At 57.0% G+C, this 21,462-nt stretch overlaps 3 protein-coding genes across 5 annotated transcripts in view; all 3 read right to left on the bottom strand.

The window, feature by feature from the left end:
• NHEJ1 (non-homologous end joining factor 1) overlaps nucleotides 1-7,935 on the bottom strand; it is a 43,237-nt gene extending 35,302 nt beyond the window's left edge. Inside the window, exons 1-5 of one of the 2 annotated variants that reach the window (XM_048309984.1) lie at nucleotides 7,628-7,935; nucleotides 6,916-7,101; nucleotides 5,823-6,032; nucleotides 3,207-3,345; nucleotides 1,677-1,735 (exon numbers count right to left, since the gene is read on the bottom strand). In XM_048309984.1, coding sequence (XP_048165941.1) covers nucleotides 1,677-1,735; nucleotides 3,207-3,345; nucleotides 5,823-6,032; nucleotides 6,916-7,101 — 594 coding nt within the window. In that variant the 5' untranslated portion in view covers nucleotides 7,628-7,935. The remainder of the gene's footprint in view (nucleotides 1-1,676; nucleotides 1,736-3,206; nucleotides 3,346-5,822; nucleotides 6,033-6,915; nucleotides 7,102-7,627) is intronic. The other variant, XM_048309985.1, reaches the window with a different exon arrangement.
• Nucleotides 7,936-9,337: 1,402 nt separating this feature from the next.
• SLC23A3 (solute carrier family 23 member 3) lies at nucleotides 9,338-14,785 on the bottom strand. 2 transcript variants are annotated; one of them, XM_048308741.1, is made up of 12 exons: nucleotides 13,835-14,785; nucleotides 13,406-13,566; nucleotides 12,798-12,892; nucleotides 12,388-12,461; nucleotides 11,894-12,099; nucleotides 11,642-11,765; nucleotides 11,180-11,327; nucleotides 10,846-11,099; nucleotides 10,550-10,655; nucleotides 10,308-10,475; nucleotides 10,026-10,121; nucleotides 9,338-9,845 (listed from the first exon to the last, which is right to left on the bottom strand). In XM_048308741.1, the coding sequence occupies exons 1-12, from the start codon at nucleotides 13,940-13,942 to the stop codon at nucleotides 9,514-9,516; spliced, it is 1,872 nt and encodes a 623-aa protein (XP_048164698.1). In that variant the 5' UTR covers nucleotides 13,943-14,785; the 3' UTR covers nucleotides 9,338-9,513. The 2 variants fall into 2 exon arrangements, with proteins under 2 accessions (XP_048164698.1, XP_048164699.1); XM_048308742.1 differs by having other exon boundaries at nucleotides 11,918-12,099.
• Nucleotides 14,786-14,886: 101 nt separating this feature from the next.
• Nucleotides 14,887-21,429, bottom strand: CNPPD1 (cyclin Pas1/PHO80 domain containing 1). The gene is made up of 8 exons (XM_048308745.1): nucleotides 21,176-21,429; nucleotides 20,888-20,990; nucleotides 18,377-18,458; nucleotides 17,677-17,797; nucleotides 17,458-17,586; nucleotides 17,218-17,279; nucleotides 16,844-16,961; nucleotides 14,887-16,343 (listed from the first exon to the last, which is right to left on the bottom strand). Exons 1-8 carry the CDS (start codon nucleotides 21,242-21,244, stop codon nucleotides 15,711-15,713), a joined length of 1,317 nt encoding a protein of 438 aa, XP_048164702.1. The 5' UTR covers nucleotides 21,245-21,429; the 3' UTR covers nucleotides 14,887-15,710.
• Between the last annotated feature and the right edge of the window lie 33 nt (nucleotides 21,430-21,462).

Here is a 21,462-nt window from a genome sequence, read left to right as displayed (position 1 = left end):
CCCACACCCTACCAGCTCTTGAAGGACTCCGAATTTCAAGCCCGATGTTCATCTTTAGCAGATGTTGTTCAGATGACTCTTGGACAAAGACACTTCATCATCCCCTTATCCTGGCACATCTGCCTGCACCCTTCCAGCGACAGCACCGAAACCTTTACCAACTGCTTCTACCATGTCTGGTCCAGTATCAATCATTTCACCACCTCTGTCTACTAATCAGCTTATCCTATTGCTAGGAGCTTGGGGTTTTCTCCTACTGCACTAAATAAAAGCCTTTCCTTCTGTTCTTCACCATGATTTTTCCCTGATGTCTTTAGCTTCTGTTACCCATTTTCTACAGTTCATAATTTCTAATTTATATTGATTGCTATCTACTCCCGCTCTCCCATTTGTTATAAACTGCTCTTTTATTTCTAATTGCTGCCTTCACTTTGCCACTGAACCAGAACGGGCTCTGGGCCAGCGTTGCCCTCTTTCTTGATCGTGGAATTGTGGCTTTTTGTGGCTTCTGAAATTCTTCTGAAAGAGCTCACCATTTTCATTCACATTTTTCTATCTAAATGTTTCCTCTGAGCTGATTTCACTCATAATTTTCCCCCTGCTTTGGGAAATTAGCTCTTTCAAGGCATGAAGGATATAAATTACTGCTTAGGAATGTCTTTTCTTTGCCCAGGGTGAATGTAATCTGGTCATGATCACTGGTCCCTAGGCAACCTCCAAGTTGCAGTCCAGCAGTGAATTCATCTCTATCCTTCATAACCCAGGGGAAATGAAAGTTGCCTGCACTGGATGCAATATCTCATGTATAAAAGAGGGATCATCTCTAATTTTTAGAAACTCTGCAGATCATCTATTGTTGGCTGCACAACATCAGCTCATCTCATAAAGCGACATTCTCCCAAAGCCCATGTGGTACCACTGACACCCTGGCTGACTCCCTGGTCCCCAGCAGGTACCACTGCTCCCCACTGCTGTGCCTTCACAGCAAGCACAGGAACACTCAGAAGCATCCCAAGTCTTTTTGCACCAATGGGCATCGAGCATTTCTGACCTTGGCACATCAGTCTGAATCATGTTAGTCCTTCTGTGATGATCTCCAGTAATGCAAAAGGATCAAAGACTCTCTCCTTCCAGTTCCAGTTTCTCCAAAGAACATGTCTGATTTTAGAGCTGAGTGTGCCAAGGGGACAATGGTAGGCAGAGCATGGATAACATGCTGAAAAGCTCTTGTCCCCACAATGCATCACTGCAAAGTTGCCTCTAAAAGAAAAGATTAACTAAAAGGAGATGGCTTCTCCTCATTCACCTGATCCCTGCCTGCCATCAGCAGCGATGTTTAGGTCCAGAGCAAGTGTGGGAGGCAGGTGAATATGCCCCAGTGATGGCACACTCCTGTGGAGCAGCCAGCCTGGCTCGCACCTCTGGCAGCTCCCAGCAACCAGGTAGTTCCCATCCGGCCATGTCAGGCACGTTCCCAGCTCTGCTGGCCGTAGAGATGAGGGGCAAGGACGCAAAGAGAGCCATGGGAGAGCTAGAGGGCATAACCTCTCTTTAGGCAAGTCCAGCTATCCCCATCAGTGCTCCCATTCAGCCTGGCACACCTCACACTGCAGCTGCTGATGACAGCTCCCAACCACCCCTCTGCCAAAGGACAGAGGACTTGCACTAGCCCTTACCTTAGCCATTAAGTTCTGCTGAAATGTCTCCTCCTGGAAGGGCTCTGTCCGCAGGCGGTCTGCAAAGTAGAGAGGGATCAGCCCGAGCAGGTTTGGTCAGACCTCCCACCCCATCTTCCCCTTTCTCTGTCCATGGGGTGAGGGAAAAAGCTCCAGCACGCTCATCCCAAAATCATCAGGAAAGACCAGCAGGCCTCTTGGGCTAGGGACACATCACCTGGTTAGCAGAAGATGCAAGGACCACAGGGAAGCTGGAAAAACATGATTGAGCCTGATGATGCACAGAGCAGCCAGGCAGGCCCAAGTGTCCATCCACACTTGTCCCAGCACTCCCACACTGAGGAGCAGGGAATGGTGGCAGGACATGCTCAACACCATTCCCAGATCTTACAGCTGGAATGAGCTGTCTGAGTCTGTGGGACAGGGCACTGCTTGTCTAGCTGCTCTTCTGAAGGGGAGAGCCAGCCTGTGTCCTCCTCTTTTGGGACAGGGACAAACCTCTGTTATATTCTGCTCTGCACCTTGTCCAAAACACAAGTTTTTCCACCTTGTTGCTAAGATGTGGTCTGGAGAAGCACCTGGCTGGATTCGCTCAGCCACTAGGGTGCAATGTGCGTTTCTTCCCAGCTTTCTGCCCTGCACCAGGCAAGGGACAAGAGAGGCCAGCTGCTTACCAGCATCAGTCCCTGGACTCAAGCCAGGCTGTCCTGGCTGCTCCATGCCCTGCAGAGCTCACACACAGCAGGATAGAGGGACATGCAGCTGGCCAGTGCAGCTCTAGTGTACCTCCAGGGCAGATCCAGGCTCCTGTGGTGGGGCACCTGTCATGGGACAGGGTCTGGACCACAATATCATCCTGGACATGATACACAAGCCAGGGCTGACCCCCACTACTCCCCGCATGCCCAGGGGGCAAGGTTCCCACAGAAGTGCAGGTATCACCTGTGGCAGCAGGACAAAGCATGGCAGTAGCAAGGGATGACCCAAAAAACAGCGCCCAGCCAACCTCCACAGGTGGAGGACAAGCCACCTCAAGGTGGCTCCCCCGGCAGGTCCTGACCCACGTCCTACCCAAGGGGGCTACTGTCTGCCCATCATCCCGATGGCAAAGTGGGCTGGGCGCTGGAGGGGGGCCCATGAGCACGGCTGCACTTTCCATGTTTGGGAGAGCTGGGAGCCCCTGGTTGCTCTCCAGTAACTCAGTGAGCTACTGCACTTGGGAAGGGAGCCTGACACCACTGCAGGGCCAGCCCTTGCTGGCATCCCCGCTGGCTCCTGGGGACCAGCCAGGTGCTCTGAGAGTAGTGGAGAGCCCCTTGGCGTCTCCCCAACTTCTACAGCTATCAGTCAAGGGCTGTTCCTCCCCCAGCTCTCCCCAGAAGCTGCTCCCAGCCTTCTGGCTACCGTTGTGCTGCCGGCTCAGCTAAACATGAAACACAAGCCTGGCTGGGTAACAGCCAGAGGGAGCAGAGCACGCCAGCCCAGTGTTAAGGAGGAAACTTGCTCCCTGCCCCAGGCATCCCTCCTCACCTCTGCTAAGAGTGGCCCCGTTCTCCCTGTAATCTTCAATCTCAGCATCCTTCTGGAGCAGCAGGGAAATCAGCTCTTGCACCTGGCACTGCAGCACCAGGTTCATCTGAATCAGGGGCCGCACGAGGTGACGGAACACCTACAATGGAGGACGGAGAGTCTAGGAAAGGTCCAGGTCTAAGGAAGCCCACAGCTGTCCACAGAGTGGTCAAAGCAGGGCAGCCAGCAATGTCCTAGCAAGAGCTGCAGCCCAGGTCACACAGGGCCCCCCAAAATACCCCACATCTCACCCACATCCAGTGGGAAGCGGTCAAAAGATGTGAGCTGGGAGAAGGCAGGCCAGATGCTGTAGGACACATCCCTCCATCCCAGCCCCATCCTTTCACAGCTGGGGGCTGTAGCAGGGGAGAGCTTAGGTGGGAGAGTCCGATAGAAACAGAGCGCAGGGAATAGGCAATGCTCCACCCACCATTTGGGTGCAACAGACAGCAGAGAGCCGCCCATGTGCCACTCAGACCCTCCCCATGGCTCTGCACACCTTGCGGCATGTTCCTATCAGGAAACAGGCATGGCTGGGTGAAAAACCAGAAAGACCCAAGGTGTCAAACTGTGGCTTGATGAACAGGAGAGACACTCCCAGGGCGGTGAGATCAAAAGCAGAAGAGATCCCAACATGCAGGACTTGTGCATGCTCCCCATTGCAGCCCACCAGTGTCTCCTCTAAGCTTACACCCACACAAGCCCCATGCAGAGCCCTGGCCATGTCCTCTGCCTCAGAGCCCAGATGGGCCACCCTGGCCCAGCAGGCACACGAAGCAGCCCCCCTCCTATCGCCTCCTTCAGTCTCCAGAAGGGTATTTGAGATCCCCCAGCCTATCATGCCCCTTGTTTTTGTAGCCAGGCTGAGCCCATGGGCGAGAGGACAGCAAGCCCAGCAGTGTTCCTGAAGCGTTCTCACTCCTATGGCAAGCCCACAGTGGGCTCTGTGCTTTGCTGACCCCCAGACACAAGCCACAGAGGTGATGGGCATCACCCACTGGAGCACTTGGAGTGCACCACCTGCAGCAGAGATGGGATGGGCCAAGCTAGGTGGGCTCCATGGTCGCCTCAAGCCCCTGGCTGGGGCAGAGTTGGTCCCCATTGCTGCATCCACACCAGTCACGCTCAGAACCCTGGTTGCTTCCCACCTCCATGGTGTTTTGCAGACATCCAGTTCGCATCCAAGATAAAATAAAGGAGCAGCCGGGAACAGAGGCTTTGCACCTCCTCAGCTCAGCCTCTGTGTGTCTTCCCCGAGGAGGGACATCAAGTTCCTGGGGTAAGCCAAGCCAGGACCCCGATTATTTGCTCCCCAGTTCACCCTAGGCGGTGAGAACAACCCCCGCAGCAGCTGGGGAGCCCGGCTCTCCCCCCGCGATGCCGAAGCACAGCCGCTCGGGGGCAGAGGAACCGCGCCCCGCAGCGGGACCCGGCGGGAGCGGGGCGCCGGGGCTGCCGGGCGCTGCCTCCCGCCGGCGGCGGAGCCGCAGGGCCGGCCCGGGGCCGGGGCTCCGCCGGGCGGTTCGCGGGCGCCGGGCGCCCTCTTGTGCGCGCAGAGACGCAGGGCCCGGGGGAGCCCGGCCGCAGCGCTGCCCGCCTGCGGGGGCCCGGCGGAGGGGCTGCCTCCGGATACGCAACGTGCCGGGCAGCCCCGTGAAACAGCAACCCCTTAAATGCCGGGGAGACCCCGCTGTAATTCCGCCCGTCATGACAGACCACCGGCAGGTCCTTTGGGGGTACCCGCTGCCCTGTGCCCCGCTTCATGGCTTGCACCTAAAGAGAACAGCATCGCTGTGCTCTACAGGGCACCGGCAGAGTATTACCCCACACCAGACATAGAATTACAGAAAGGTTTGGTTTGGAAGGGACTTTCAAGATAACCCACTAGATGAGGTTGCTCAAAGCCCCATCCAACCTGGTTTTGAACACTTTCAGGAATGCAACATCCACAGCTTCTCTGGGCAACCTGTTCGAGTGCCTCACCACCTCTCATAATGAAGAATTTTTTCTAGCAGCTAATCTAAAGGTCTCCTCATTTAGTTAAAAAACAGTTCCCCTTGTCCTATCACTATCTGCCCATGTAAAAAGCTGTTCTCCCTCTTTAAAATAAGCCCTCTTCAAGTACCGGAAGGCTGCAATGAGGTCTCTTCAGAGCCTTCTCTTCTCCATGCCAAACAATCCCATCTCTTGCAATCTGTCTTGGTAGGAGAGGAGCTCCAGCCCTCTTATCATCTTTGTGGCTCTCCTCTGGACCCGCTCTAACATGTCAATGTTTTTCTTGTGCCAAGGACCCCAGATTTGGATGCAGAACTCCAGGTGGGCTCTCACGAGGGCATTTCACTCACGTCCCAACAGCAGCATGTGCTGGGCCATCCCTGTGTCACTGCACAGCACAAACCAAGGTGCCAAAGCCTCAGCGGGAAGAAACAGGGACAGCAAACCTTGGGAGAGGCAGAAGGCAGTCAGGCAACCTACAGTCACCCACACAGCTCGAGACTACTCAAAAGCTCCAAGCATAAGGGGACGATCCTTAATTTTGGCCATTCCCCTCCCTGAACTCTCTGCAGCTTCACTCACCATCTCCAAGGGAGCAGGGCAGCAGTGGAAGTCCCAGTAGAAGGGCAGTCCTGACAGCTCGCTTTTCACGCGCAGCCTGAGGCCGCTGGCAGAGCGGTGGCAGGAGAAGGCAGTGGTGGCATCTGGCTGCCCTGCCAGCAAGGGGCACATCAGGTTGCACAAGTGGTTCAGGAAGGAGGACACATGAACTGTCAGCCGCTTGTTCAGCTCCTGGGAAAAGGCAAGGTTGGGGGCACAGCACAGCACTGGGGAAAAAACCAGCAGAAATCCCAGCACCAAAGGAATCAAACTACTGCATGTCCCACAGCAAAAAGCCATCCCTGGGCCTTGGCCTCCAGCCCTCTGACTTGACATTCCTCATTGATTCTCCCAAGACAGCCATGCTGGGAAGGCTCCCTTATCCTGCCACTCCAGGATGAGCAGGGTGCAATGGCCTGCAGTAGCACATCTGTTCTGCGTGCCACCACAAGCGCCATAGCCTGGCTGAGAGCCAACAGCAGGACAACCTGCCAGGGCTGGTGGATGGCTGCAGCCATATGCCCATCCCTCCTGCCACCACCTGCTCAGCATTATGTGACACAGGGACGTGCCACTCCAATGGCACGTGAGGGCCAGGGCACATGGGCTGAGGAGATGAGGCACAGCTCCATGCATTTTTGGGGTCCAAGCTGACAGGATGCCCCATGAAAGACTGTGCTAGCTTTGAACGTGAACAGAATCTCTCTGTCACTGAGTAGAAGGCAGCCTTGTTTCAAGCTCCTCTTTAGTACACTGGCCCTGGGGAAACCAGCTGCCCATCCAGCCCACAAGTGAAGAGACTGTGCCAGCCCTCTGTACACTGACCCACCCGGCTGCCCTGGGCATGCTAAACAGTGTGGCCCACTCTCCCAGGAGAAGGGTGTTTGGCCAAGTGGGCTGACAGCGCTTGGGCAGAGCCACACAGGGACTTTCCAGGCTGGGCATTTGCACCCAAGCCCAGTCAGACCCAACAGCCACTGTGTCACCAAGCAGTGTATGCTTGCCACCACAAGCATACAGGTATGTCAGCTGCTGGGAGGAGAAAAGGAGGTCCCTGGCCTTTTCAGACACTCACCTTGGACCTTTGTCCCACAGCCTCGACATCTGCACTCTCGTACCAGACACTGCTGAGGTCAGAGATGAGCAGGATATAGCCAGTATCCCTGAAGCACACTTTGGCAAGAAAAGTGGACTCGTCAAAACGAACAGAAGCCCAGGGCTGGGTCAGGAGGCTGCTTTCCAGCTCCTCGGAGCCCTCCATCTGCAAGAGAGCAACCAGGTCTCTGCCTCAACCCCCACCTAGGAAGACCTGGTCCCTGGGGTGGCCCCACAGGGACCGTCAGTTCCACCTGACAGCACAGAAGAGAGGATACTTAGCCAGCTCTGGTCACACATGCAAGCAGCAGAGCTGGGGTGTGTGTTTTGGGAGCTTTGTGCAGAGCAGGTCCTGCCGCAGCTCACAATAAGTACCCCAGACGCGCCAGCAGGCGCACGGCAGTAGAACTGCTGCCTCCCCGCGTTACCCGGTGCTTGCTGGCGTTAGCACGGCAAGATCTCTACGCCCACATTAACATTCTGGCTGCCCCGCCGGCACCGGGCGGGCAGCAGGGTGCTGCACCCTCCTCCTGCTGGGGCATCCCGTCCCTGTGCCCGCAGTGACACGGGCAGAGTGCCGGCAGCCCACTGCTGCTTCCCGCTCCTCCCTAGGACGGGCTCCACGCCTCCCAAAACACTCGGGGACCCAGCGCCCGCGAGGTGCCCGGGGATCTGCGGAGCCGCAGCGTTACCCGAGGACAGGAGGAGCGGGCGGCCGGAGGATGCAGAGGCAGGGGCTTGCGAGCGGCGAGCGGCGCCGGGCCGGAGGCGAGGGCGGACTACGGCTCCCGGCATGCTGCTCTCTTCCGCGGCGGGCGGGGCCGGGGCACGCCGGGACGTGCGGCTCCCGGCGCCCCGGGGCCTGCCATCCCTGCCTCGGAGCCGCGGGGAACGCTGCTGGTGTTGCCTTGCCTGCTCATAAGGACAGCGAACCGAGCTGGCGTGTCCCTCTAGAGCGTCCGCGGTTGCCGCAAGGGGTGCCATGGCCAAGACACTGATGGGGACCGAAATGCCTTAGGACTTCATTCTGCGCTTGCGCCTGCTACGAAATGTCCTGGCACAAGTGCCCAGCTGGGGACAGGGCCCGGTACAGCGGGAGAGGCGGCGGCGGTGCGGGGCTTCTCCTGTCCCTTGGCCCCAGGTTTATTCCTGACCCCCACGGTGCCGGGGCAGGCACGGCCAGGGCACGCACCCGCACCACTGCTCTCCCAGGCTGTGCGGGGACTCGGCTGCTGCACCACAGCGAGCCCTGCGTAGCTGGGGCTGCAGGTGCCTCTGGCCCCATGCCTGGGCACTGAGCTCACAAGGCGGCATAGAGCAGCACTGTGCCAGCTTGGCACACCACGCACCCCCAGTTCCCTCCGCACTGAGCTCTACCCTCACCCCAGGCGCTGACTTCCAAACCTCATCACCCATTCTCTGACTGTAATCCCCCACCAGCACTCCATGCACAAGGCCATCCACCCTGGGCCCACAAACTGCCCCCGATGCACTGCCCCTGAGTCTCCCATTTACACTCTTTGCACACACCCCTCCACTCACCCCTGTCCCCAGGAAGCAGGCTGCAGTCACCTCTCAGGGCAGTGCCAGGGCAGGGTGGTCATCACACAGGGTTTGCATCCTGACAAGGTGCCAGGAAACAGGGGAGTAGGCAAGGACTTTGCAGTGCAGGACAGCCTAGGTTGCATGACCAGGCTTGGGGTGCAGGACCCAGCGGGACTTTGGGCACAGCTGAAATTTAGTGTCAGGTGAGGATGCTGGCTGAATGAGGATGAGCTGTGCATTATGCTGCTGTGTACAGCTGCGAGGGTCAGAGAGCTGGGGAAAGAGGGCTCACACCTGGGGACCTGCACCTCCCATCCTGCATCCACCTTTGGGTGTTTCACCTTGGGACCAGGCGGAGGGAGATGTTCTTCTCCAGGGAAAGTCACTGTTGGCTAGAGTAGTCACAAGAGCAATGCCTAGGGCGTATTTATGTGGTGAGCACTACTGGGACCATCCTACTGTAGGTGAAAGGGTGTTCATTGTTTTGGGAATCTCAGCTCAGTTTCACCCCCAACCTGGAGCATCCTGGAGTGCCAGAGCATTGATATATACCTGGTGCCGTGGGCATTGACGGGCCATACGCACAACTGGGACACAGCAGGGAGGAGGTGGAGAGCCAGTCCTTCCTGAGCACAGTGCCAGCAGGTGAGCATAGCTAGAATGACAGTCCTTTGGGTGTCCAAAGCACTGAGCCCTCCCCTAGTCATCTCCACAGATTTTAGAGGTGGATTTTAGAGGCACCCACATCCTCCTGCAGTGGCACCAGGTGGCCCTGCCCTCCAGTCACAGTCCTCAGGGCACCAGGGGATCCCCTAGGTAAATCCCATCTGGAAAGGAAACCCCTAGAAAAGGCAAAGTTGGTTGAAGGTTTTTATATCTCGCTCTCAAGCAGGGAAATCAGGTTTGTGTTGGGAGGGTGGAAGCTCAGGTTCCTCCAGTCCTCGAGGCCTTCAGAAATGAGGAGCAAAGTGGCTCACAAGCTGCCTTGAGGGCACAGCCCTGTTTTCACATGAGGCACCCCTGCGTGACAGGGTCAGGCCACAGTGTGCCATGCAGGCATGTCTGTCTGGCTTGACCGTATTGCTGGCTGCAGCTCCCCAGAGCTGGGTTTGGGGAGCAGGTGTGTCCCTTCCCCCGGGGCAGCAGTCCCCTCCTCGGTGGCACTGCTACCCTCCTCCTCTTCCTCACTCCTTGGGCAGAGGAAGCAGCACGGAAAGGCTTTGCAGGAAGATGGCAGCAGCCTCCTTAGCCCAGTGGGGAGCCTATAGGCTTGGCTGGCTTTGCCTCTCTCTCCATGGAGGTGACAGTCACCAGCTCTAACTTTCCATGGCTGCTCAGAAAGCAGCCCTCGTTCCTCCAGCGTTCCTGCAAGCAGGGAAGTAGGCAGTGAAATGGGAGCCCTTTCCTCCAGGTGCATCCTCCCAGCCCACACCAGCCCCAGGATCCTCAGTAGGACTGCCTGAAGGCAGAGCTGGTGGTTTGTCCAATGGACAGATCCAGTCCTCGGAGTGGGAAATATGCAGAGCACCTAGAGCAGCCCCTCACCTGAGACCGTGTTCTCCAGAAAAAATGACAAGAAGCCAGTTAAGAAGACAGGCACCATAAGCAGGGAGAGGAAGAGGAGGTCCAGTGGCACCCAGCCTGCAGGGACATTACCAGAATCAGCCAGGAGGTCCCAGCCTAGCCAGGGGAAAGGGGCAGGAGCTGCCATGGCAGAATCAGGGATTGAAGAGGGAGCTGCCTGCTACCATGAGCCGACCCAGCCTCCCAGAACACTGGAGATGTGTGGTCACCATGCCATGGGACTCTGGGGAATGTCCCTCCTACCTGTGGCCAGGGGAGTCAGAGCCGTGCCGAACCACCGTGGTACCAGCAGTGCCATGAACATGGCAAAGCCAACAATGAAGATGTTCCTCCCTGAGTCAATGTCTGCGTACTGGAAGTAGGAGATCCCCGTGCCCACAGCCATGGCGTAGGTTACACAGAGCACCCCTCCTGCGAGGGGCAGGAGTCAGGCAGTGCCAGGCAGGCTGCAGGTGTCGCAGCAAGGGGCAGGGCAGGGTACCCACCGTGAACTGCCAGTGGGATGTGGGTGAGGAGCCCTGCCAGCCTCGGGGACATGCCCAACACCATGCACGCCACGGCGCTTACTTGCACCGAGAGGAGAGAGCCAGCCTGGCAGAAAGAAGAATGGGAAAGTGACGATGGGTGGCATCACCCCCTGCTCTGTCTCCCGCCCCATCCTGCTGTACACACCTGCCTTTCCCAGTGCTGTCTCGGTGCCTGCCTGGCCATTACGAGTCCCGCACACCTGCTCAACTGCCTCCCCATCCCTTGCCAACCCATTTCCCCCACCTTGGCATACCTGTGTGAGGCCAGTGGCACAGGTGTTGGCAATGCTGGAGGCTGTGCCCCCCAGGGTGCCCAGCAGTCCTGCCAGGAGGCTGCCCAACCCTTCCATGCAGAGCCCCCGGTTACAGGCGTGAGGGGGTAGCTGGGGAACTCGCAGCAGCCTCCCACACAGCACGTAGCAACCCACGGAGTTCATGCTGCAGCCGATGGCCATGGCAATGCCCACTGCCAACGCCCGGGGGGTGAGCAGTGGCCACCTCCACTCTCCTGCAGCAGAGGGAAAAGGGACAGGTGATACAAGTTCTGTCCAAACGTGGATGGCTGCACTCAGCCCTGCTGCCCCCCACCTGCATAGGGGATGTGGATCCAAGGGGCATTGAAGGTGCTGTTGGCCCAAGACAGCTGTGCCATGGCCGGGTCCAGTGATTCCCAGGGAATGTGGAAGTAGCTGAGGATGGCACAGACAATGCAGACACCAGCAAATGGGAACAGTACCTGGAAGGCAAAAGGAGACCCTCAGCAGGGGACCCTCCCCCCCACCTGCCCTGGCCAGCACCCCATCCTTGTCCTGTCACCTTTCCCAAGGAGTCATACCACATCTCCCCTTACCCCTGCAGGAAGCAGTCCAAGCTGTTCTGCTCTAACACCCTAGGTCCCCAGCACGTCCCGAGAAGCATCCATGTTCTGGGAGCTGCACCAGAGCTTCTCACCCCTGCCTGTGCTCCACATCTTACCTAAACCCACACCAAAGAGCCAGGCTTGGAGAGAGAAGCGTGGTGACAGTGAAGAGAGCAGACAAACCACAGTACCGAGAACATGCGCAGGGTGGGAACTGATGACTCTGTGGAGCCCTCCCAAGCATGAGGCCAGGCACAAAAGGGCAGGCGGCAGGACCGCAGGTGTTGGGAGAAGGTGACAGCAAGGAGCATGAGCCTAGGAGAGTGAGCACGGGTCACCACACAGCATCACAGTCAGTGATGAGGCCCCAAATGTGTGCCATGCACTGCAAGGGTGCCCCATCCCTGTCCCACTGGTGAAAGAAAGCCCCAGGAGCCACCCACCAGTACAGTCCCTCGCTCACATACAGCAGTGCTACACCCCAGTTAGTGGAGCAGAAGAAAGCTGCTTCCTTGTATGCAGACAGCCCGATGATGGACAGGCTGGGGGCCAGGACCATGGGCCCGCAGTGCCGGGCTGCCCACCCGCACACGCCAGACACTCCCAGCACCAACTGAATCAGCCCAGAGACCAGCACTGCTCCAGAGACCTGAAAGAGGAAAGGACGGGCCTGTGGGGCAGGATACATGGAGAGCAGTCCAACACCTTCCCTTGGCGACATTCCCAGTGCCCCAGCAGCATCGCTTGTTTTACATGCTCCACTCACCCCGAGTGCAGAGAAACATATACATGGACATGCATTATGATCCCCGTTGCCTTCGCACCTCTATTCATGGCAAATCCCAGAAAAAGAGACTGGGCGTACAGGGATATGGGTGACAAGTGGAAAGCTGATCGAGCAGGATGGGGACCTCCATCCCAGCACAGGAGCACCCACCTCTCGCAGCGAGTCAGCCCAGCTCCCTGTGTCTCTGCAATGAGGTACGAGGCATGTACTGGCCATGGCTGTGCCTGGAAGGGAATTTTGGAAGGGTGTGATACATGTGGATCCTGGGCTCCTGGAGCCATCTCCATGAGCATGCAGCAAGGAGACTGCTGGCTGGAGAAGGACCGGTGTGCCAGCATCCCCATCCCCATTAGCCCTGACCCTGGGGAAGTGACCAGAGATGTAGCAAGTGCACTCAGGAGTGAGTAGCATGCTGTGCACTATCACCAGAGGGGCCAGCAGGCAGTACCCCTTGCTACCCCTCATCCCTACCCCACCTACCAGGCACCTCATCATTGCCATTCCCCTGGCACCAGCATGGCCCAGGCCCCAAAGGACAAAGGCTCCAGAGCTGTGCTCACCATTCCTGTTTGTGCTGGCACCAGGGGACAGGTGGGAGCTCAGCATCATGGCAGGGACCAAGTACTCAAAGGATGGGATTTGAACCAGCGGCAGCCTGAGGAAGGGGACAACAAGCGCACATTAGGGAGGAAGGACAGCAAAGGGAACAAGGCTGCTCCAAAAGCCCAGGCTGCCAGAGGAACAGGGGTGGGAAGAGAAGAACTCCAAATTGGCAGGAGGTTACCCCATATTCTACATGTGCCCTAGTACATCCCAAGGGACAGCACATGGAGTATGTGCAGAGGTCAGAGGCTTTGCCAAATCCCATACCCAGGCCCTGTGTGGGCAGCACAGGCACCGGATGGTCTGAAGGAGCTGTGTACAATGTTGGAGCAAGGCAGTGAGGAGCTAGAGGGAAAGCACAGCAGTTTTTCTAGAGGTATGTGCAAGATGGAGGGGACGACTGTGACAGCTGTGCAGAGATGCAGCACAATAAGTTTTCCTTGTGCCCCTTCCCACTTCCAGCAAAGCTCATCTTCCCGCATCCCAGGAGGATACAGACATACCCTGCCATGGCATCACCCTCCTCCTCGTGACAGCTGCTCCCCCTTCACCCCCCCTTGCTCACCGGCTCCCCAGGGTGGTCTGCAGCACTGTGGAGATGCCGCAGGCAAAGAGGCTGCATGCCAGCAGCTTGCTGGTGGTCTGGGCATGAGGTGGCTCCTGGGGCAGGGTGGGCAGCAGGAGGAGGTGGAAGATGCAGAGCAGGGAGGTCTGTACAGCCAGGTGCTGCGCAGGGAAGAGATGGAGCAGCCACAACTCCTTGCAGCACCTAGAGCTGCAGCTCCCCATGCCCAGTCCCCGTGAGAGGGCAGATGCCCACTGACACCACCTGGGCAGCACTCACTACTGCCCACTCCCCTCCCAGCATACACTGACCACAGCCCTACACACCCTTTGCCTGGTAGGATGCAGCCCCTGCCCTGCAATCTGAGAGGATCCCAGCCCTCTCCTCATCATCCCATCGCTCTGGCTGCTCACCCTGGTCCCCCCTTACCTGAAGGGCTAAGCAGCAGTTCACCATCCATGAGCACATCTTCTGGGAGGAGCAGGACATGAGCATGGGGCTCCCAGCTCCAGGTGCTCTGCCATGGCCACCATTCATGCTGCTGCCTCCCCACACCGCTCCCCGTTTTCAGTGTAGAGAGGGGGGGCAGGCTCCCAGCCCCCTGAGACCTCCTTGCAAATCCTCACATGGCTGAACTTCCACCTTCCGCAGGAGCTGCCCCAGGGTTAGCCATTAACTTGAGTTGGTGAGTAACCTGCCCTTGTGGCCAGGAATGCAAGTGTCACCCTGGTTTGTCACCACACAGGCCAGGTGACATGCAGCCACAAGCAGGACATCAGACACTATTACAGTGCCAACTACCCACAGCCCGGATCCCATCACTGCCTCTGTGGGCAGGGACCGGGTAGGCCACAGCCTTGACACCTCTTCCTCCACGTGCTTAGACTACTCCCACCAGCAGCATCCTCCAGCTTCCGTGTACCCTGCCCATGCTTGCTTCTCCCCAGCACAGCAGCTCCTGCCCTCCCAGTCCAGCCCGGTCTCTAATGGGGGTCTATTTTATCCCCCATTCTCCTAGGAGAGTATGGAATCCTGCCACTAGATAAGGATGCCAGAGCCAAGAGCTGCCTGCTTGGCTGGAAAGGATCCCAAGGGTGCACAGGCAGGGGATGCTCGTGTTTTTGTCACAGGGCAGAGGTGGCTGTGTCAGTGACCTGGCTGAGCCCTTGCTGCTCAAGGGTCACTCATTAACAGGTAAGACTTCAGAGAGCAAAGAGCAGTGGAGAACATGCATTCCCCACATTCCCAAGGATGGGGATCCTCCTCTCTCCTGCTGTCCCTGCCTGCACCGGACCTGATATCCCCCTCCTGTAACCAGAGAGAGACTGCAGGACAGGCCTTGTAGGTCTCCTGGGCTCACTGGCAGCACCTAGGATCTGTCTTGCACAGCAGCTCCAAGAGCAGGCACAGCTGCATGGACATGGCTCCACTCTGGGGCAGGCATGCTGCCAGTATGGAGCAGCTCAGCAGGACAAAGCAGGCACACAGCAAGAACTACTTTTATTGGAAGAGATTTGCATCTACAAAAGAGTGAAAAACAAGTGTAAAATTCACAGTAAAAAGAAGGGGCATTATGAGCTGGCCTGGTCAGCAAGACAAGATGCCTTCTTCCCACTCTGAGGAGCAGTCAGGCACTGTTTGCTCACAGACACAGCTGGGGTTTGGGATGGGGTCACAAAGCACCCCAGATTCAAAACACCCAACACAAGCAGGATAAGGAAGTTCAGCCCTAACCACACCTCATCCCCACCAAGCCCAGCAGGGCCCAGCCACATCAGGGTACCTGCTCGGTGTCACTCTTGCAAGTTCCAAGAAGCGGCCTAACAGCCCCCAAATGTAAGTACTGCTATGACCAGCCAGCTCATTCCCACCTCCTTCAACCTCCTCTCCCCTATCCCAGGCACCCCACCTTCTCACTGGGGTCAGTGCCTTAGCCCCTCCACCCTGCACACACAGTCCCAGCCTCCAACATCCCATATGCCACCTCTGTCCAACACCACTCACTACAGGAAGGGGGACAATACCCCCCTTTGCACAAGCACCCCAGCCCAAAGGCAACCCATATTTACCCTCCAGCTAGTAAGTTCCCACCCCAGCAAGCCAGCTCTATCCCAACCTGCCCCAGCAGCCCCCAAGTGAAGAACATCCCTGCCCTGGGTGGGGGAACACAAGTGCTGGTTTGAAAGTAATGCAGAGGCCTTCAGCCCCATGCAGTTCCACGGATCAGGGGTCCCAGAAGTGCAAGGAAGTAAGTTGTGCCACACTGGAAGGGAAAGGGAAAGGAAGGGGCTGCTGTCCTGTACTCCTAGCTGGGAAAAATGAAGCTCTTGATTCTACTGAGATCCATAGCAGTGTGCAAGAAGCACTGCTTCAGCCCCAGGGGGTCCAGCCAGTCCTCACGGTTAGGGGCTGCATCCCATGTGGGGCCTGCAGTGGCTGAGCAGGTGTGGCAGTGGAGCACCGGAGGAGCTGGGAGCACGGCAAGTCCGAAGGGGCCAGGCTGGCTGGGGGCTGCAGTGGGGCTGGTACGGTTAGATCTCTCACAGGCAGTGGGCACTTTCCGGAAAGGACCTTGTGGGAGGCTCCTGTGTTGGGCTAGATCAGGTGCCTTTGGGTAGGACAGAGCCGTCATCATGCTGCCCCACAGGTAGAGTGCAGTTGCTGTGACACCCCCACGACGTGGCTCCTTGGTCATCTCATTCTCCCCCAGGCAACGGGTGCAGCTGGCTGAGGAGATGTTGGGCAGCTCGGGCTGGGGCTGGCCAGGGGCTGGGGCTGGCTGAGTATCCAGCTGGCACCTCCCCTCCTCAGGGAACAGCGCAGGCCGGGGAGCTGCAGTGCTGACACTCCTCATGCACACAGACCGGTGCACTACAGTGATGGAGGCGAAGATGGCTGCGAAGCCAGTCAGGTACACCACACCCAGGAGGCAGGCCAGCTAAGGAGAAACCAAATGTTAGCCCAGACCCACCCAGCAACACCACCCACCAGCCATAATGCAGCATGGCCAGGATCAACCTGGCAGCTGCGATGGGAAAAAGCATCCCCCTGGATGCCAAGAGCTGGCAGCCACACTGCTAATGGTGGGTGGCACACAGCCTGCCCAAAGCAGGGCCTAAATATCACAAACCAAAATGCCCCAGCTAAAAGCCAACAGTTCCTGTTCAAGACCCTAGCCAGCACCCAGTTGCCTCTATGCCACCACCATGCCCATGTACCATGACTTGTGGGGCTGCAGTCCAGCACAGGGCACACCACCCAGCACCAGGCTACAGTGCCTCAGGCAGTGCAGCTGCAAATCGGCATCTTCTGACAGCCTCCCTTTTCAACAGGGAATAAATCAAGGTGCTGCTCTCAGTGGAAAAGGGGGTCCTGCTCCAAATCCACAGCCTCCTAGGTCCCATGTTCTTGCAAGTAGCTCCTCTCCTATGCCCTTACCTTCACCACTTGCTGGTAGAACTGGCCCAGCACATGCTGCCACATGGACTGCTCCATGAGGACACACAGATCTGTGTAGGTGAACCAGCCACGCCACATGCCCTGTTTTTCAGCCACACTGCAAGAAGAAAAAAAAAAAAAAAAAACAACGGGGAATGGTGGATGTGGTATGCACCTTTCCCCATCAAAGCAGCTTCAGCCCAGGCAGCCTTGGAGTAGACCCTGCTTAAGCTCTGCAGAAGGGAGCCGGAGAGCCTAGCTAAGGCTCACAGGTGTCCCAATCTCTTATTTCACTGCAGCAGGGCTACCTCCAAGCAGGGGCAGAGCCAGGCTGCAACACAGATAAAGGGATCACCCCCATTCCAGACACCTACCGTCCTTCCAGCCAGCTCAGCACTTCAAACAGCTCCCGAGGATCTGTGTAGAGACTCCAGTCCTGTCAGGACAGCAGTTAAAGGTCAGCGCAGTCAGGGCAGGTCACCCAGCACCCAGACACCATCCTTCTCTATCCCTTCATGGGAGCATGTGGTGGAAAACCAGAAATCCAGACTCCCCTCAATGCCTCTTTTCCCATGCTCTGTGAAACAGTTGGCAGCAGTGACAGTTTCACTTACAATGGCGCTCAGGAAGTTCATCTCCAGTGTGTTCATGGTCTGGACATCCACCTTCCCTGCAGCTCCCCACTCGTCGTTGAACACCTCCTCCTCCTCACCCTCATCATACAGGTACTTACTTGCAACCATCTAAAAGTAGCACAAAGGACAGGATCTCAGTCTTCACTGCACTCTTCCAGGCTTCCCTCCAGCCCAGTTACCCCCCTGCCCACCACTCACCATGGAGATCAGGAAGAGGTCTGAAGATGAGATCTGCTGGAGGTATTCGGGGTTCCGGTGCCGGAGTCTCTCAATGTAAACCAGTGCCAACATCATGGAGCAGGGCGAGATGCAAGCTTCCCTGTGGGACAGGGCAAGAACCAATGCTACAAACGTCCCAGGCACCACAGCACAACTTGGTTGCTCCCTCCCCATGCAGGCAGTAGGAAGGTTTAGCAAATCACTAAATAGGTCACAGCCTTGCCAGCTCTGTGCCAGCTGTCCTGAGCTGCAGCAAGAGAAAATGCAGGGGATGCAGGGTGGAGAGCAGAAAGCCCTGGTTTCTGTTCCCAGGCACAGTCAGCTCTCAACTGAGCAGCCCTGCCGGCAGCAAGGAATGCTGTGAGGGCTCAGCTGCCAAGAGGAGACTCCAGGTTCAAACCTGGTTACCCAGGGAGCTACAGTTCCAGCCAGTACAGACTCCCAGTAACAAGAGCACACATGCATCCCAGAGAGCAGGACAAACATGAAGTAGGCCTGCCTGCATCAGGAAATCACCGTGCCTGCTGTCTGTGCCACCTACCCCTTTTTGCTCTTTTTGACACTAATCAGGCCTAAGCACAAAGCCAGTGGCTGTGCCAGGGGACAAAAGTGAGTCACAAGTAAGACCAGAGCTCCAAGTTCTGACCCAGGACATGAAGAGACAGGTTTTGCTTCTTACCGAGATACATGAGACACATATTTCTTCTGGAGTCTGCGGATAGGACTGGGAGCCACTTTCTGCAGCAACTCCACAGCAATATCTAAGACAGAAGAGCACCAAAAAGAGTTAGCCTCATGTGGCACAGCCCACACCCACCCTTCCCCTTCTCCCCACAAGCCCACAAGGTCTTGGTGTTTGCTCAGCCCTTCAAGTTTAAATTAAACTATGAAGGTAGGACAGGCCTTATCAGAGGTCAGAGACAAGTGAGGAACAAACAAATATGCAGGTCAGGCAGATCACAGCAGGAAGAGGATGTGAGTGACCAAGGGCCTGTGGCAGTGCCAGATCAGCAGGTCTGTGTCACCAGCAGTCAGCTGCGGAGAAACACCCTCCCCTCACCCTGCAGGATCTCAGACAGCCCTTCTGGAGACCTTCTTGGACCTGATGTCAGACCACATCTTCGTGGTCCTCTGCTCCCCTCCAACCAGCAGCATCTTCCCCCTGCAGATCTCATCAGCACCGATCCAGCTTCCCCTACACCACAGCCCCAGCGCTCCCGAGATGATGACGTACAAGGTACCCATGTGAGCAGGAGCCCAAAGGTACTAATGGGGTATCAAAGCAGCAATACAGTGTAACTGCAGCTCAGCCTGCTTTCCCTGCACTCAAGGACGTGCCCCAGTATTCAAGCACTGAAAAGGCCAGAGACTGACATATACTGGCAGATGGCTCCAGCAGCTCCCATCTCACTTCCCTACACAATAGGACCAGCTGGGAGCATCCCAAGCAGCACTATGGTCTGATGCTTGGCAAGAAATGCTTTAGACAGGAAACTTGAAATACATTTTGCTTCCAAGCTCTTGGCTGACAAAGTTGAGAACAGTGTTCATCCCAGCAGCCTTGCATTTCCAGCTACCAGGGGAAGCATCACCACACCCCTCCTTTCTACATCTCTCCAGCAACTAAGAGAACAGCTGCACTAATGAGAGTGATGTGCCCAAAGTACAGCCACCAAGCTCAGAAAAACACTGCTCTAAGGAACCTCCCTACACCATTCAGGCCACACCACTACTGTGGTGTACAACCAGGCAGACATAGCTCCAGCCACCCATTGGCTGCTCCCAGCCTCTCCCACTGCTGCTGCTCTCTCTGTCCTTCCTGGCCACCCTTGTGCTACCGCAGAGGCAGTAACAACATCCCAAGGGATCCCTACAGCTTTTGTCCTGATATGAAACCAAATTCTTCAGCCCACAAATCCATCTCACAACAGTGTCCCGCCCTAGAGGGCGCGGAGAGCAGCTGATCAGTTTCCCCATCTCACAGCCATGGCACAGTGAGTGTGGTTACTGTTCTTCTGTTTCCAAAGAAACAAATTCACTTTTCAACTTCTCTCCTCAGCAAGCCCCATACTGCCTTCTGCATCCAACCCCCAATACCAAAGACCTTTTCCTGCTACTCCAGACTCTCCCAACAAGCCTCTGCCTTGTTTGAAGAACAGTGCCATAAACTTGCCATGTAGTTTATGGCAAGACACAGTTGTACCAAGATGGATGTCATAGTCCTAGGCCCACTTTTTTGACAGCAGCTGGTGAAGGAAGGCTGTAAAGCAGATCAGCCCATGAACACATTCTCTGTGTGCCACTCTGGCACCCAGCTGCTGGAGCCATGGCATTTCCTGAGTGCAAGGCAGTCCTTAGAGTTAATAGCCCCCAACAGTTTTCTTGCATGACTGTACCCTTTGAACTTTCATCCATGGAACAGTCCCACCTCGCACCCGGGTGTAATGCCAGCCTCAAGTGTCCCTCGCACTGCTCGTGTTGGAACTCGTGACTCCCAGCAGCACCCCGGCAGGTGGCTGCTCTGCCTGGGTCTGCCCTGGCACCACATGCTCAGCATCCTCTTCCTCACCAAGGCACATCGCACACAGCATTCTGGCAACTTCAGACTGTTTCCCTAGCAAGCAGATATTGGAAATGCTGAGACAACTGCACAGCGAAGGCCCTCTAGCAAACTACTCTTGCCCCTTTTCCATTCCTCTCCACCATCACCTGCAGCAGCTCCTCAACCTTAACCCAGCCATGTCCTTCTGCTCCTCAACACACTGCTGAATTGACAGGAAAAAAAAAATGCAATCCAGACAAACACACAGCAAGAACTTGTCCCCTTGGTGCTCACAACTAGAAGTTGAACAAAGCTGAGTGTTTTGCAGAGCACAAGCAATTGTCCAAGACAGCTCTTACCAGGCAGAAGTTCACAACCTGCTCTGCCAAGAAATTCACAAGCAATCTAAAGGACTTTACACACCAGTGAGATGTCAAAAATGCAGCAGTGGGCCAGACAGGGCAACAAAAGAGAGAGCAGAAGCCATGAGGCTCTGGCATCCTGCCCTGCTGTACTGAGTGGGAAAGGCCGGGCAGGGGTGGGATTTGGCACTGGGGAGGAAGCAGGTGACCTATTGGTCTCGGCCCCTTGGGCTACTTCCAACCCCCTTGACTCAGCATTCCCATCTGGGGACAATCAGCAACCCACCTGCCACAGGGCTAGAGAGATTATCCAGGCTGCAGTCTTTGTCCCAGCCATAATAGAGTCGCTTCCGCACTCTCTCGCTCAGTTGCTGGTGCCTGGGCAGGAACTGAAGGCAGACAGAGGAACGTGAGGGAGGCCCAGAGCACTCCTCATACCGTGCTTTCCACCCCAACCCAGCTCAGGGCTACACCGGGCCGGGGCCTGCGGCCACACGGGGCTCCCCGGGAGCGAAGGATGGGGGGGGATTGCCCCGGGGGCCTGCTAAGAGCAGGCTGGACCGCGGATACTCACCGTGAACTCCTGGAACCCACTGAGGGAGAAGGCACCCTCCTCGTCCAGCAACAGCTCGTCCAGCTCCATCTTACCCGCTCGCAGGGCGGGGGCTGACAGCTCCCCTTCGGCGATACAGGGCCGGCTCTGAGGGCGCGGTGCCGATCCGCTCCGAGGCCGAGGCCGAGGCCCGGCGCAGCGTCGGGAGCGGAACCCTCAAAGGCGCTCCCAGCCCGACCGCCACCGCCCGGCCTCCTGCCCTTCCTGTTCCGGCGCGGGGGCGCGGCCGCTCCCCGCCCCTGCCGCCG

Source organism: Corvus hawaiiensis, chromosome 7 (genome assembly GCF_020740725.1).
Source record: "Corvus hawaiiensis isolate bCorHaw1 chromosome 7, bCorHaw1.pri.cur, whole genome shotgun sequence".
Taxonomy (NCBI): domain Eukaryota; kingdom Metazoa; phylum Chordata; class Aves; order Passeriformes; family Corvidae; genus Corvus; species Corvus hawaiiensis.
The sequence above is the reverse complement of the archived record's forward strand: the minus strand, read 5'-3'. Positions and strand labels throughout refer to the sequence as shown.